We start from the raw sequence: 15,776 nt of genomic DNA, 5'->3' as shown, positions 1-15,776 counted from the left end.
GATGACATACTTCATTACCCTAACCTATACTGTACTGTACTTTGTTCAATTAAGTAATCCCACTGACCGTATATCTCGGCCTACAAGGCGATGGGGGTGTATAAGACAACCCCAAAAATTTTTCAAAAGTAGGTTTTATGCTCTATTTGCTGTATAAGACTACCCCAAGTGTGACACTTACCATTGGGAGCTTACTTACCCAGTAGTCCTTTACCACCCATCCCATTGACCAGCGCTGTTTACACATCCTTGGTTTTTTAAGATAAGTTCAATTCACTTCAAATAATGGCATCAAATGTTACCGGTTGGTGTTGTGTAAACAATAGTGACGTCACTTACCGTAAGCGTCTGTTATTTAACTGGAACAATGTTGGTGTCCAGTAAAATTTTTCCATTTACTTGAAACATATTTACCGATTTATTTGTTTATTTAATAATTTATAATATACTGTATTATATTAAACACGCTGCAAGTATTTTCTTTAATTTATAAGCTTGCTTCGCGAGACGATCGGTGGTGGGACTGTGTTCCGACTGTTTACACCAGCTACCGTATTCTAATTCAGTAGTGTTTCATTAGGATTCGAGTGAAAAAGATTACATACTTACTACATACATTTACTGTATTACACAAATATATATACACTATACAGTGAACCCTCACTTTACACGGTTAATTCAACCCACGGCAGCCCGCGTAAAGTGAACAACATAACATATGGGATTAATTGAAATAGAGACCGGGCCGACCCCCAAACTCCACTTTTTCAGACACAATACCTACGTTGTAGTAAAAATAACTTCTTAATTTTATGATGGTATGCACACACAATTAATAATTAAGAGAAAATCAATAATATTAGGTTTTTTAACACCTTACATTAGTAGAAAAGATGGTCAAAGTAACACGGGACGGGGGTTGGTTCCGAGGCAGAGGGCAGATTATTGGCCCTCACCTGTATCACTTGTATCAATTGTATCACTATCCACCACAGAAGCTTGCAGGGCCTCTTTGTCAAACCCCTCAAAGTCCATATAAGTCATTTTCGCTCCGTATTCACAAATGAAAACCTAGCACAGTTTCCAGAAGTTCATAAGGTATATAACGACAGTATAGAAAATATGTTGATGAATATCAATATTACTAGTAACGATGTGCTTAAAGTAATTAACAAACTGAAGCCTCATAAATCGCCTTGGTCCAGACGAGGTATATGCTAGAATATTAAAAGAATGTAGAGATAAGTTGAGGAATCCATTAGCAGTTTTATTTAATAAGTCATTAGAATCGGGCCTAGTGCCAGAAGCTTGGAAACTTGCAAATGTAGTTCCGATTTTCAAAAAGGGTGATAAATCAATAGCATCAAATTATTGTCCCATTAGTCTCACGTCAATCATAGGCAAGTTGCTAGAGTCAATTATTGCTACAAAAATCAGAAGCCACCTTGAAACATTCAACTTAATTCATTCTTCTCAGCACGGGTTCACCCAGGGACGTTCTTGTCTCACAAATTTGCTTAGCTTTTTCTCAGAAGTATATGAAGCGGTAGATAATGATAAGTCATATGATATAATTTATTTAGATTTCAGTAAAGCATTCGATAGAGTCCCTCATGAGAGATTGATAAGGAAGGTAGAAGCACATGGAATAGGTGGACCAGTATTAAAATGGATTAGGTCATAGTTAACTGGTAGGAAACAAAGAGTCAGCATAAATGGATTAAAGTCAGACTGGGGTGCGGTCAAAAGCGGAGTTCCCCAGGGATCTGTATTAGGCCCTCTGCTGTTTGTTATATTCATTAATGATCTTGGATTTAGGCATAACTAGTAGGATTAGTAAATTTGCAGATGATACTCAAAATGGGGAGAGGATAATTCAGACAGTGACTTTGAACACCTTCAAAGAGATCTAGATACTCTTACATGAGTGGTCAGAAATTGGCAAAATGAATTTTAATACTGATAAATGCAAGGTACTACAGATAGGAAGACTAATACAAACGGGCGCAGGCGATAAACTAGGTAACACGGAAATAGAAAACTCAGTTTGTGAAAAAGATCTAGGTGTATTTGTTAGCAACGACTTGAAACCTAGAAAAACACGTATTAGCGCTCTAAATGGGGCAAACAGGATTCTTGGGTTCATATCTAGGTCTGTGAGTAACAGAACTGCTGACGTTATCTTGAAACTTTACTAGCATTAGTGAGGCCACATGGATTATGCGGTTCAGTTCTGGTGTCCTTATTATAGAATGGATATAGATTCTTTGGAGAGAGTACAAAGAAGAATGACAAAAATGATCCATAATATTAGAAACCTTCCATATGAAGAAAGACTGAAAAGCTTAGGCTTACATTCATTAGAGAGGCGTAGAGTTAGGGGAGATATGATAGAGGTGTACAAGTGGGTAAGTGGGATTAACAAGGGTAAAATGGAAGATGTTTTGAAACTCAGTAATAACGAAATAACTAGAACAAATGGCTTTAAATTAGATAAATTCCAATTCAGAAAGGATATAGGCAAGCACTGGTTTGGTAATAGAGTTGTGGATATGTGGAATAGGCTACCGAGTGCTATAGTAGGATCGGGGACGCTAGGGAGCTTCAAGACGAAGTTGGATAGGCACATGGAAGTGCTGGGATGGGTGTGAAAGGGATCTGCCCTGTATGGGCCAGTCGGCCTCCTGCAGTATCCCACTTTCTTATGTTCTTATGTTCTTAAAACGACCCCTAATTTTGGGCTGATTTTTTTAAGGTTCAAATTCCATCTTATAGGCCGAGATATACGGTACTGTAAACTTCTTCACTGTGATTAAGGCTTTCGACAGTGTATCCCACGAAAGGCTGAAATCAAGCTGGAAGGGTACGGAATTCTGGGAATGTCCTAGCGTGGATAGAAGAATCTACATGACTGCAAGCAGTGTGTGGTGATTAATGGCATGAAATCATCATCCGTACCTGTCACAAGCAGGGTACCACAGGGCAGTGTATTGGGCCCGCTGTTGTTTGTTTCTTTCATAAATGACATGCCTGACGTTGTACATTCCTCCATACAAATGTTTGCTAATGACGCCAAGTTATTTCGGGAAATCAAGAACCAAGGGGAATGTGAAGAGCTGCAGAAGGACCTCTGTGGGCTCCAAGAATGGTCGAAGAAATGGCTGCTGAGATTCAATGTCACAAATTGTAAGAGGATGCACCTGGGGCGTACCAACGGTAAGGAGGCGTACCATATGTCCCAACGGGATGAAGAAACTGCACTAGCTGAGACTGAATATGAGAAGGACCTAGGTGTGTATGTTGACAATGAGCTGAAGTTCTCGGGCCATTGCAAGAAGAAGGTAAACCAGGCAAATAAATTATTGGGTCTTACTTTTACTTTTTTTACTTTATCCTCGCCACTGATCGCTTTGTTAGCCGGCTTGGGCGATCGGGTCACTTGCATTTTTCCTTTATATTCTTCACCAAAAGGTCGGCTCGCTAGCCGCCCGGGCGATCGGTCACGTCTCTGTCACGCACTGTTGGCAAATACTGGGCATGCACCGGCTCCTGAATGTACCTGAACCCGCTCCAGTGTTGGTCAAGTCTTCTCTTGAAAGAGCTCACACTCGGTGCCGTCACAACACTTTCTGGTAGATTGTTCCAAGAGTTTACAACCCTCCCTCCGAAAAAGTTTGCCCTCACGGTTTTCCGGACTTGCGGCTTCTTCAATCTTGAGCTGTGACCCCTTGTGGGGCGAGCGTCCGCCAGCTCCAAGTAAGGACACTCAACTGAGTAGTGCCCCCTGAGATGCTTATAAACCTCAACTAGGTCCCCCCTTGCCCATCTGTAGTATAAGCTAGGCAAGTTCAGGCGCTCCAATCTCGCAGGGTAGCTGAGATGCCGAAGTGCAGGCACCAGCTTGGTGGCCCTCCTTTGAACATTTTCAACCAACTGACAGTCCCTAGCATATCTCGGGGACCAGATGGGGTGACAGTACTCCAGATGGGGAAGCACTTCACTCCTGAAGATCGTCACGAGGGACGGACCGTCTAGATATCTGAACGACCTTCTTATAAGACCCAATAATTTATTTGCCTGATTTACCTTCTTCTCACAATGGCCGAGAACTTCAGCTCATTGTCCAACATACCCACCTAGGTCCTTCTCACACACAGTCTCAACTGATACATTTTCTTCATCCCGTTGGGACATATGAGTCGCCTCCTTACCGTTTAGTCGCCCCAGGTGCATCCTCTTACACTTCGTGACATTGAATCTCAGCAGCCATTCCTTCGACCATTCGCAGGCCCTAAGAGAGTCCTTCTGCAGCTCTTCACAGTCCGCCAGTTTCTTAATTTCCCGAAATAACTTGGCGTCATCGGCAAACATTTGTATGGAGGAGTGTACAACGTTCAGATATCTAGACTGTCCGTCCCTCGTAACGATCTTCAGGAGTGAAGTGCTTCCCCATCTGGAGTACTGTCACCCCATCTGGTCCCCGAGATATGCTCGGGACTGTCAGTTGGTTGAAAATTTTCAAAGGAGGGCCACCGGACTGGTGCCTGCCCTTCGGCACCTCAGCTACCCTGAGAGATTGGAGCGCCTGAACTTGCCTAGCTTATACCACAGACGGCCAAGGTGTGACCTAATAGAGGGGTATAAGCATGTCAAGGGGCACTACTCAGTCGAGTGTCCTTACTTGGAGCTGGCAGACGTTCACCCCACAAGGGGTCACAGCTCAAGTTTGAAGAAGCCACACGTCTAGAAACTGTGAGAGCAAACCTTTTTGGAGTAAGAGTTGTGAACTCTTTGAACAATCTACCGGAAAGTGTTGTGACGGCATCGGGTGTGAGTTCTTTCAAGACCAGACTTGACCAACACTGGAGCAGGTCATGTACATTCAAGATCCGGTGCATGCCCAGTACTTGCCAACAGTGCGTAACAGAGACGAGACCGATCGACCAAGCGGCTAACGAGCCGATCAGTGGTGAAGAGGATAGAAGAAAAGGAAATAACGGTACTATTGTCTGGAAGTGTATCGTATGAGATCAAACACCTTCAGTAATCAAGGCTTTATTCAACTCATAAATCCATATACATCTGCAACAGAACAAAACAATACCCAATTAGAACAAGAGTAAAGGTAAACACAAACATAATTTATTCCATAATATGACAAAGTGTACGACAATTTTGACACAGAAACGACAATTTTTGGTTCAGCAGTCGAGTACGATAATTCCCATCTTAACCAGAGTTGCCAACTTAGCTACTTTGTAGCTAGATCTAGAGCTTTGTTTTTTCTAGCGACATTTTAGAGCGATTTGCGACTTGTCCCAAATCTAGAGATATCCACAGAAATCTAGCGACTTTCTGGATACTTTTGGACTGTCCATGAAAACTCAGTTTTCCTAATTTCGAGCCATAATATATAGCAACGGGGTTACAGGGACAATACATTTGAACGGGTTGAACTCATAAAACAACTTCGTCAACGCTTACCTGACAACATTCGTGTGCTGCAGTCTAATTCTTTTCTGAGTGCCGATGAATGCTTGAAGCCTATTAAATCAGATATACTTGGTTTGGCACACTTATTTACAGAAGATTCCAGCACCCTTACCAAGATTGATTTCCAGTGGAAAAAACTGCATCACACTATCTGGACAGAAACATCTAACACCCTAAAATTGTGGTCAGAAGTGGCAAATTAAAGAGATGCGACAGGTGAAAACCCTTACCATGATCTGGCTGAAATTGCACTCGCTGCCTTATCTCTTCCGCATTCAAACGCAGATGTAGAGCGCACATTTAGTAATATGAACTTTGTGAAATCAAAATTGCGCAACAAAATGAAACTATCGACATTAAAGGCAATTCTTACAATAAAGTATGGGTTAAAAAGACAGAACACCTGTTGTGCAAGTTATGAACTTCCTAGTGATATTTTAAGAAAGATAGGGACTGTGGAGGCATACAGTTACAAGAGAACCTGAACCAAGCACTTCACATGCTTCCAGCTCTACAGTTGTTCACACTACCAAGAGGACTGGGATGCAATTACTATTGAATAATAGGTAAGTGTGCACATTAAACTTTAAAAAAAAATAATATTTTAATTTTTACATAATTCATTTTATTTATACTCCGTCCATTATAGTCGGCATTATGAAAATATAATTTGCATCAAATTACTGAAGGGGGGGAATAATAGCTAGCGACTTTCCATGGAAGATTTAGCGACATTAGCTACTTTTAGGTACCAGCCTAGCGAGTTGGCAACACTGATCTTAACTGCCAATCAGCCAAGACAAATCACGAAACTCAAACAGTGGTGGCGGCACAGCTGACTCCATATGAGGGTATTGTATCCTCTTCGGGAGAATATTAACGTGTTGTAGTCAGTATTAACCTTCACTTGTGACAAAAACATACACAAGAGACGGCCTAAGGAGTGTGAATGCGAAGGAACAGTGATGGAGGAGACAATTCCTGCCATCGAGGGAACACTGGTCGCTCTCAGTCACACATTGAAGTAAGTATGTCGCTATATCTACTGTAGTGTATACTGTACTACATATAACCTTTTTAACTGAGAGTCTTATAAACCTTTTCTTTCTACTATGTTGAAATTTATACCATGAAGGTCGGTTTTTTATTCATAACACGGTACGTATCAACAATATTTTCAAAGATAAACATTACAGCAAATCGTAAAATAATAGTCATTATCTCATTACAACGTGAAGTAACAACGCAGAAAAAGGCCAGGTAAATTTGCACTAATGCACACAACTCTGTTATAAAGTCAAAACTATATTTTTCTAGTGTATATGTGTGTGTTTTGATTGGTTTTGACCTTGATTTCCGTCGGAAATTGCCCGTTTTGTTTTTTTTTTAGTTATCGGAGGTTTTGGGTGGGTCGTTTTCCGACAAAAATCATGGCCAAGCCAATACAAAAAACTCGCCAAAACACCAGATAACATAAACCGTACCTGACCTGACCTAACAACATAACCTGACCTAACCTAAAGAACATAAGAATGGAGGAAACTGCAGCGGGCCTATTGGCCCATACTGGGCAGTCCCGTTTACACCCAATCCCTGTTGCTCATATAAGCATCCAACCAATGTTTGAAGCTATTCAGGTATTCGAGTTAATGATGATATTTGGTAACTTGTTCCATTCATCCACTACTCTGTTTCCAAACCAGTGTTTACCTATTTCACGCCTAAATCTAAATTTGTCTAATTTAAAACCATTGTCACGAGTTCGCTCCTGGTTGGATAGTTTGAGTACCTTTGTAATGTCCCCTTTGTTTAGCCCTGCCTTCCACTTATACACCTCTATCAGGTCGCCCCTCGCTCTCGTCTCTCGAGGGTGCAAATTAAGATGCTTTAACCTGTCTCTATACTCAAGGTTCCTAATGCCCGGGATTAGTCTTGTCATTCTCCTCTGAATTCTTTCCAAGGATTCTATATCCTTTCTGTAATACGGTGACCAGAACTGAACTGCGTAATCCAGGTGTGGTCTCACAAGAGCAAGATACAGTTTTAGGATGACCTCGCTAGTCTTGTAACTAACACTCCTTTGTATGAACCCAAGTACTTTATTAGCCTTGTTACGAGCAAAAACACATTGTTTACTTGGCTTAAGGTTCCTACTTATCATTACTCCTAAATCTCTCTCGCAGTCGGATTTCTCTATGGCATCGTTGTTCATCTGGTATCTGGTTTCCCTGTTTACATCTCCTATACTGAGTACTTTACATTTGTCCACGTTGAATTTCATCTGCCATTTTTCAGACCATTCGAAAAATTTGTTTAGATCTTCCTGTAGTTTTGTGGAGTCCTCGTCAGATTTAATAACACGTCCTATTTTAGTGTCATCAGCAAATTTGCTTATGTTGTTGTCTATGCCGATATCTATGTCGTTTATGTATATAATAAATAATAATGGTCCAAGTACTGAGCCTTGGGGAACTCCACTTGTGACGTTGCTCCAATGGGACTTAGTGTCATTAATGCTCACTCGCTGTTTCCTGTAACCACGCCCTAATCCATTTAAAGATATTACCTTTGATGCCATGTGCTTCTACCTTTCTAATTAGTCTTTCGTGGGGGACTCTGTCGAAGGCTTTGCTAAAATCGAGATATACCACATCATAATTGTGCCCCTCGTCCACCGATTCGAAAACTGATGAAAAGAATGTTAATAGATTAGTTAGACATGAACGTCCGCTTGTGAAGCCATGCTGGGAATCATTGATCAATCGGTGCTTCTCCAGGTGATTTCGAATAGAGTTTGAAATGATTGCTTCCAGTAATTTGCCTACTATTGATGTTAGACTGATTGGGCGGTAGTTAGAGGATAGTGATCTATCCCCTTCTTGAAAATCGGTATTACATTCGCTATCCTCCAGGATTCTGGTACTACACCTGTTTTTAAGGACATGTTAAACAACTTTGCTAAGGGCATACTAAGCTCTTCCTTACATTCCTTTAATACTCTGGCAAATATCTCATCAGGACCTGGTGACTTATTAGGCTTTAGTTTGTCTATTTGCTTACTAACATCGTTACTAGTCACTACTATCTCGCTTAACTATCTCGCTTAATTTGTTTTCTTCACTATCTCTGAATAGAGTCGGTGCCTCGGGTATCATGTTTAAATTTTCGGTGGTGAAAACTGTTGAAAAATATTTATTCAAATTATTGCTCATTTCTCTTTTTACTCCATATAATTGAAGTGACACCCATCGCAGACTTCCATGGTCGGAAATTAATTTGAATTTCGAAATATGAGAGTCCCAAAATCACAATCGAATCTGATTGGGCAAAAAATACCACAAATTAAACCACAATTCATTTTAATTGGTGGAAAAAAAACGCTTTTGATTGGCCACGTGACGTGTACTGGAACGCATGTGCGTGACAATTTATTTATTATTTTTTTTTATTACAGGCATTAGCCCACCCGGGCACAGGTCATTTTATGACCCACATCAAGGCCTGGGGGGCAAAAATATAATAAAATAATAATAATAATTATAATAAAATAATAATAATAATTATAATAAAATAATAATAATAATTATGATACATGAATAATAATAATAATAAGATTAATAAAACTTAACATAAATAATAATAATAGTAATACTAAGGAGCCATAAATGAAAAAAAATATATCAATAGTGAGAAACAATATATGTACTGTATGTTGTGTTGTCAATGTAAGAGAAACAATTGAGACCCTGCAATTGTGTGTAAATGAGGCAGAAAGTCAGATCAGCAACCTGGGACTTGGTCACAATTTTTGTGATGCCATTCGGCAGCAGGGTCTACCATTAGACAACCCATTATGCTTCCAATATCTTCCCAGGCAGTAGTACTGTAGTGGATTTCTCCCCTACAAACGCTGTTTGTCGCTGAGTAGCCGATCCCGCGAATTCCCCAGTGTATGCCTCGTGGTATGGGTCAACCAGCGCCGCCATACATCACGGAGGTCAACTACTAAGCCACGCCTACCCCCGCTATTTAAGACCTGACCTCGTGGTGACCTCTCACTTCTTCTAGCTACAGCCGCAGCAAGCTACACCTCCTCCTCCGCCGCTGCCTGGCGGCCCTCGCTCCTGCCGGCGAGCATGGCGACCCACAAGCTGTCCTTCTCTGAGCATCCTCACCAACCAGCTCTCTCTACGTCACGCTTGTAACCATGCTGCCTTCCCAGCACCAAGCTGCATTGTACATCCAATACAACATGTATACAGAGAGCACATTGTGAGTTTCCTTTCTCCATCCCATCCTGAGTGTGAACCCAAACATCCCACAGTACCTCCCTGTTTGGTAGCTGCCTACTACCAATATGAAGGAAACATGCTGAGTGGGAGGCTGGATAGGCAATAATGGCAGAAGATTAATAGAAGGAAATAGAGAATGATTTTTCATGCTCTATGTCCGTTATACGTTTGCGACGGTAATGTAATAGAAGAAAATTGTCTTATAATTAGATGCCTTTTTCAAATTTGATAATAGATATGGGGTAGGAAAGTTGTGTGCACTAATGCAAAAATACCAAAGGTAAAATTTTAGCGATAAACAGGGCAAGAGTATTTTTTGTCCAAAATAGGGGAGGCATGAACAAAGGGGGGTTATGTTAGGTTTTGTTGGTTGGTTGGTATTGCATTTGTGATTTACTCGGAAAAAATCCAACTTTTTACGTTAAGATTGTTGGGTAATGAATATCAACTTCGTTTAAAGCTCATCAAATACCATAGGAAAAACATATTTCTAATATCAAAAGAAAGACTAGTGCCAGATGTAAACAAATCATGGTGACACTTGTGACTGATGAAATCTAATAATATTGAAAAATTAATATCTCGGTTATCCTTAATTTCCGACTGAAATATCATAGAAGATAAATGTCTTAGAATTGTCTAAACATTACAAAATACATATTAAAAACAGTGAGAAAGACCGGTGCATGATTAAAAATCGACCATTCCCCCCCACCTGCCCACCCAACAATCATAATGGAAAAAGTTGGACTTTTTTTAATAAATAGCATAAATAAAATACCAACCAACTAAACCTAACCAAGCCAAACCAAACCAGGGTTGCACTTCTTTTGTTTCTTACTGTTCGGCTGAAGAAAACTGTGGTGACACCGCCAAATGTGTTGTTCCTCACGCAGTGTGCACTGATTATTACACTACTGCATTTTGTTTATACTTTGTATGTACTTTTCTGTGAGTTGGATTGAATTTTCGGTTAACGAATGACTCTGGAACTGTGTATATATATATATGTGTGTGTAAAGAAATGAGGATATGTTTTCACATGTATGCACTTACTGTTTATACGTTGGCATTCCCAATCATCTCGCTTTATTTCTTTACCATTAGTGGTTAGCTACTTTTAGTGTTTCCATTTGTTAACATTAAATAACGTTATTTAAAAATTACATACCGTACAGGTATTCAATTTTTTAAAGCAAGCTCACAAACAAGCAGGGTCTTATTTTCTTCAGTTTCTTGTGTAGAACCATCGTCACTCACGAAAACAATGCCCACTTGTCTCCTCTTGTGTATTTCAATATTCTACGTGTTTTAATATTGTTCATTTCACATATATAAACATTAATTCAATCAAATACTTATTCAGTAATAAACAATAATGAATCTTTTGTACATATTCTTAAGATAAATGACTGTTTCCTTGAGTGCGCACGTACTGTATACATTGGCGTTCCACTATCAGTCTCACCTTTTCTTTAATATCAGTGGTAACTTCTACTGCTCATTAAATAACATGTATTAATACATACATACTTTTTACATTAATTCTACTAAAACAACAACCAGGGTCTTATTTTCTTCAGTTTCAGGTGGATAACTGGCATTATGGGTATAAACACTGACAACAATGCCATCTCTTATCCTCTTGTGTGTTTTAATATTCTACGTATTATTAATGAATTGTATTGTTCATTTCGCATATATATAGGTTAATTCAATCAAATACATATTCAGTCATAAACAATAATGAATCATTTGTACATATTCTTAAAAAGATAAATGACGCGGTATTCTTAAAAAGATAAATGACGCGGTATCCTTAAATGCGCACGTACATTATGTATATGTTGGCGTTACCAATCCATCTCTTTTTTTTTTTCTTTGCCATTAGTGGTTAGCTACTTTTATTGTTCCATTTATTAACATTAAATAACGTTACTTACAACATATATACAGTATAGTCTGGTTTTACTCGGTTAATTAAACCCATGGAGGTCCGTATATAAAGCGAAATGCGTAAATAATATAACAGAACATATGGGATTAATCGAAATAGAGACTGGGCCGACCGCCAGACTACCTTTTTTTTGGCTATCGCCGACACAATACGTACATTGTAGTAAAAATAACATCTTAGTTTTATGATGGTATGCACACACAATTAATATACAGGTATAAGAGAAATATCAATAATATTAGGTTTTTTAACACTTACGTTAGTAGAAGAGATGGCTGGGCACACAGGGATGGGGGGTTGGTTCCTGAGGCAGAGGGCAGATTATTGGCCCTCACCTGTATCTCTATCCACCACAGAGGCTAGCAGGGCCTCCTCGTCAAACCCTTCGAAGTCCATATCCTCACTATCCAGGGTGACATCCGCATATAACCGAAGGACATGAATTAAAAATCCGTGAATTGTGAGGGTATGCTGTACCATGTATTGATTTACATCTGGGGGACCTCCAGTCACCTTGCTGTAAGGTAGTGAAGGTGCTCGAGTGCAGTGATGTCCACTCTAACTTCTTATGCAATGGAAAAATTTGTTCATCAGTATGCTGCATCCACACTGCCCCTAACAGGCTGTCAGACTAAAGGAAAATAATTTTAACTTTTGGTTACTTTATATTTGTATACTATACCAATAATGATTTATATTATTGCAGAATCAATGGCATCCTTCTCCTGGCTGAACTCTGTTGTCAAGGAAAAATACAACATGTTTTGGCGAGACAACCAACCCACATTCCTTGGCAGCAACAGATGCAACTCTTTTCTAGAGTTAGGATAACAAATTTGAAGACTCAAATTATTAGTGAGGTTAGTTTCTAATTTTTTTAAATACTTCACAACTCCACCTTTATTAAGAATAGAAATTTCTCTAGGGATTCTTTATATGACAAGTATTGTATTTCATTATTCAAACATTGACCCATGGACTGTTGCCAGATGATCACATTAGTTACCAAAGTGAATATAACAGTTTTTTGTGCTCCCATTACATCCTCCTTGGGCATATTCCAGTAACATGGGAACTAAATGATGACTGTTGTACAGTATTAGAGAATATATGAGGCGGTCTGCATCAGAAGGGGGTGAAGCGCCAAATTAAAACGCTGAGAAAACGCATTTAAAGTTTTTCAAAGTTCAAACAACCACAACTTTTTTTTTATTTTTTAAGCAAGAGGGTTCATTTTTTGTTATCGTGCAGCTCGATCCATCTAGCAAACTGTGAAAACTGGAAGTTAGTATTGTGATTAGTTATTATTTTATCGCGAGTTGAATTAGAATAACTGCCCGTGATGTACAGTTGTTTGAGCTTCAAACCAACAATAATCACATTTTTCTGCAAAATTTTCCTATTATTGTGGGAGCACATACTGTACAATAAGTTAAGGATCACCAAAAGCAGCACTCGTCTTATACACCCCTATAACCACCCCATAACCCCCTGCAACCCACCCAAAAAAAAAAAACATGAAATAATAATATAAAACATTTGCCTATCAATATTTATCTTTCCGTCCGTATTTTGAGGTTGATAACATCGAGCTTCTCTTCAAGTGTTATAGCCTTTCTTTTACGATCATCACTGGGAATGCGATCACCAGAACACTTCTTGGAGATATTCTTCTTTACCATATTCACAGTTAATACCACAAAATTGGAGAAATAGTAAGCAAAAATCTCGTTACAGCAAACAAGCGTTCGCGTTTTACAAATATTGTTCCTCTATTCATAAATCACGTTAGAGCCAATTTGCGTTGTCAAAACACGCGTTATAGCAGAACTCACTGTAGGTAGAGATATTTTGAGCCAGATGACATCATAAAGGGGAGATTCAAGATCCGTGAGTCGGGCTATAGGTGTACGTGTGTTGCAGTAGGCGCATACACCTCCCTTAGAACGGAAGTAGGTATAAAGGTTGTAGTTAGAGACTTGAAAAGGTTTGGGTGAAGCTACTTTGGTCAGTTGAAGTTCGGAGAGTAGTAAGAGGGCGGGGGAAAAGGTTGATGGTGCTCCACAGAAGAAAAATTGGATCTCAGTCCGCGAATGTTGTTAAAATGAAGTGTGAAAAAAGCCGATCCTCCAGCAACCGTGGTGGCGTCAGTTGAGGCACCAGTAGCTTGATGATGATCAGGTCGGCCCTGGGGTCCACAACCTTCCCGACCAGTGGGACCCATCTGAGAAGGCCCCGCTTCAGTATTAATTTCAACTGACATAGAAGAATAAAATCGAATTAATAAAACAGATCAAGAATGAGTACGGTTATATTTGTGGTGTTGTCAATAGTAAGAGAGACAGTTGAGACCTTGCAATTGTGTGTAAATACGCACAAGGAAACCTCCGCTAATTTGTGTTGTAATAGTTGAAATACTAAGTGCCACGAGGATTTTATATTTGGTGTTTATACATCTTAGCACGGTGAGGATATTGAGTGACTTATTTTGTTTACCGTATATCTCGGCCTATAAGGCGTCGGGGTGCATAAGACGGCCCCCCCAAATTTCCATTTAAAAAGTAGCTTTTGAGCTCTTATTTGCTGTATAAGACCAGTACCCCAAATGTGACACTTACCCACTGACTCAGTAGTCCTTTACCAACCGTCCTTGGTTTTTTAAAATAAGGCCAATTCACTTCAAGTAATGTCATCAAATGTTACCAGCTGGTGTAGTGTAAACACTAGTGACGTCACTGAAGCGTCTGCTATTTACCGGTAACTGGAACTAATGTCGGTGTCGAGTAAAATTTTTCAATTTACTTGAAATGGATTTACCGATTTATTTGTTTATTTATTTATTTATAATATACTGTAACATATTAAACACACTGCAAGTATCTTCTTTAATTTATACACTTGCTTCGCACGAGACGATCGGTGGTGGGACTGTGTTCCCACTGTTTATACAACAGCTACCACCATATTCTAATTGTGGTGTTTCATTAGGATTTGAGTGAAAAAGATTACGTACTTACTACATACATTTTACACAAACGACTCTGTGGAACGAATTGTTCGTTAACCGAGGGACCACTGTACTTGTTACTAATATAAAATATTATTTTCGGTGTCATTTCAGGTCCAACCCAATTTTTCTGTGCTGAGGACAACTAAACATTCTGAGATGTCACACCTAGAGGGAGGTGGAGGTGATGATGATGATGATGTGCCTAAAAGTGCATTTCGTGGAGACGTTATTTCATACCGGGTAAAGACTGCATGTTTGTACAACTGTATTTGTATCATTGTAAAGTTGTCAAAGCTGATACATTAGATGTGTCTTTGATACCACCTGAAATGGGAAATTGAACCCCTCATACTCCTTGTCATTCTTGAGAAGTATAGTACCTCCTGATCACTATGAAGTGTCTTCTGTAATGAAACATTTTGAAAACCTAACTTTGAAATTATATCACAGCCAATTTATTACTTAATTGTATGGGGTAAGAAGGAAAAAGTTGAACTCGTTCATAATAAAATGATGCTTGGTAGAATTATTGGGAAGACGTTCCTAAGCAACTTACCAAACATCCTGACCATTCTGAGGTGAGCTTTGAAAAAATGGCGGCTGTTTGCGGTTTTTTGTGTTTTACTCATTGACCATTGGTTTTTAGGAGATGACACCTAACAAAATAATAGAGCTTAAAATTTTGCACATGTTGGTATATTCAACCTTTGTTTACAACTAATACTTTCTGAGAAAATAAATATTTTAGGTTCCCACTGGCCACTCCTCCCCCCCCCCCCTCTGTTTTTTATGCCATGTGATGCCCCTTTCTACACTACCCATGCAGTATAGTACATACTGTACATGGTGCATTTTTTTTTAATGTGGTATCCTTTGTAGGCCTATTCTACATTGAGTGCTTTTATAAAATTTTCATTCTCTTTGCAACTTGTCCAGTACTAGTAGTAATATATGAAATATGTGATTAAAATTTGGTGCTGCTGTGATAATTATTGTCAGCACTCATTCTTAGGATCATCGTCTA

At 39.3% G+C, this 15,776-nt stretch overlaps 1 protein-coding gene across 3 annotated transcripts in view; it reads left to right on the top strand.

Moving 5' to 3' along the window:
* Nucleotides 1-6,272: 6,272 nt before the first annotated feature.
* The window catches only part of LOC121867522, a 38,922-nt gene continuing 29,418 nt past the window's right edge, over nt 6,273-15,776 (top strand). For 2 of the 3 annotated variants that reach the window (XM_042367501.1, XM_042367504.1), the window contains exons 1-3: nt 6,273-6,517; nt 12,449-12,602; nt 14,864-14,992. In XM_042367501.1, the coding sequence (XP_042223435.1) occupies nt 6,459-6,517; nt 12,449-12,602; nt 14,864-14,992 (342 nt within the window). In that variant the 5' untranslated portion in view covers nt 6,273-6,458. The remainder of the gene's footprint in view (nt 6,518-12,448; nt 12,603-14,863; nt 14,993-15,776) is intronic. The other variant, XM_042367503.1, reaches the window with a different exon arrangement.

Source organism: Homarus americanus, unplaced genomic scaffold, assembly GCF_018991925.1.
Source record: "Homarus americanus isolate GMGI-L3 unplaced genomic scaffold, GMGI_Hamer_2.0 scaffold23598, whole genome shotgun sequence".
Classification (NCBI taxonomy): Eukaryota; Metazoa; Arthropoda; class Malacostraca; order Decapoda; family Nephropidae; genus Homarus; species Homarus americanus.
The sequence above is the reverse complement of the archived record's forward strand: the minus strand, read 5'-3'. Positions and strand labels throughout refer to the sequence as shown.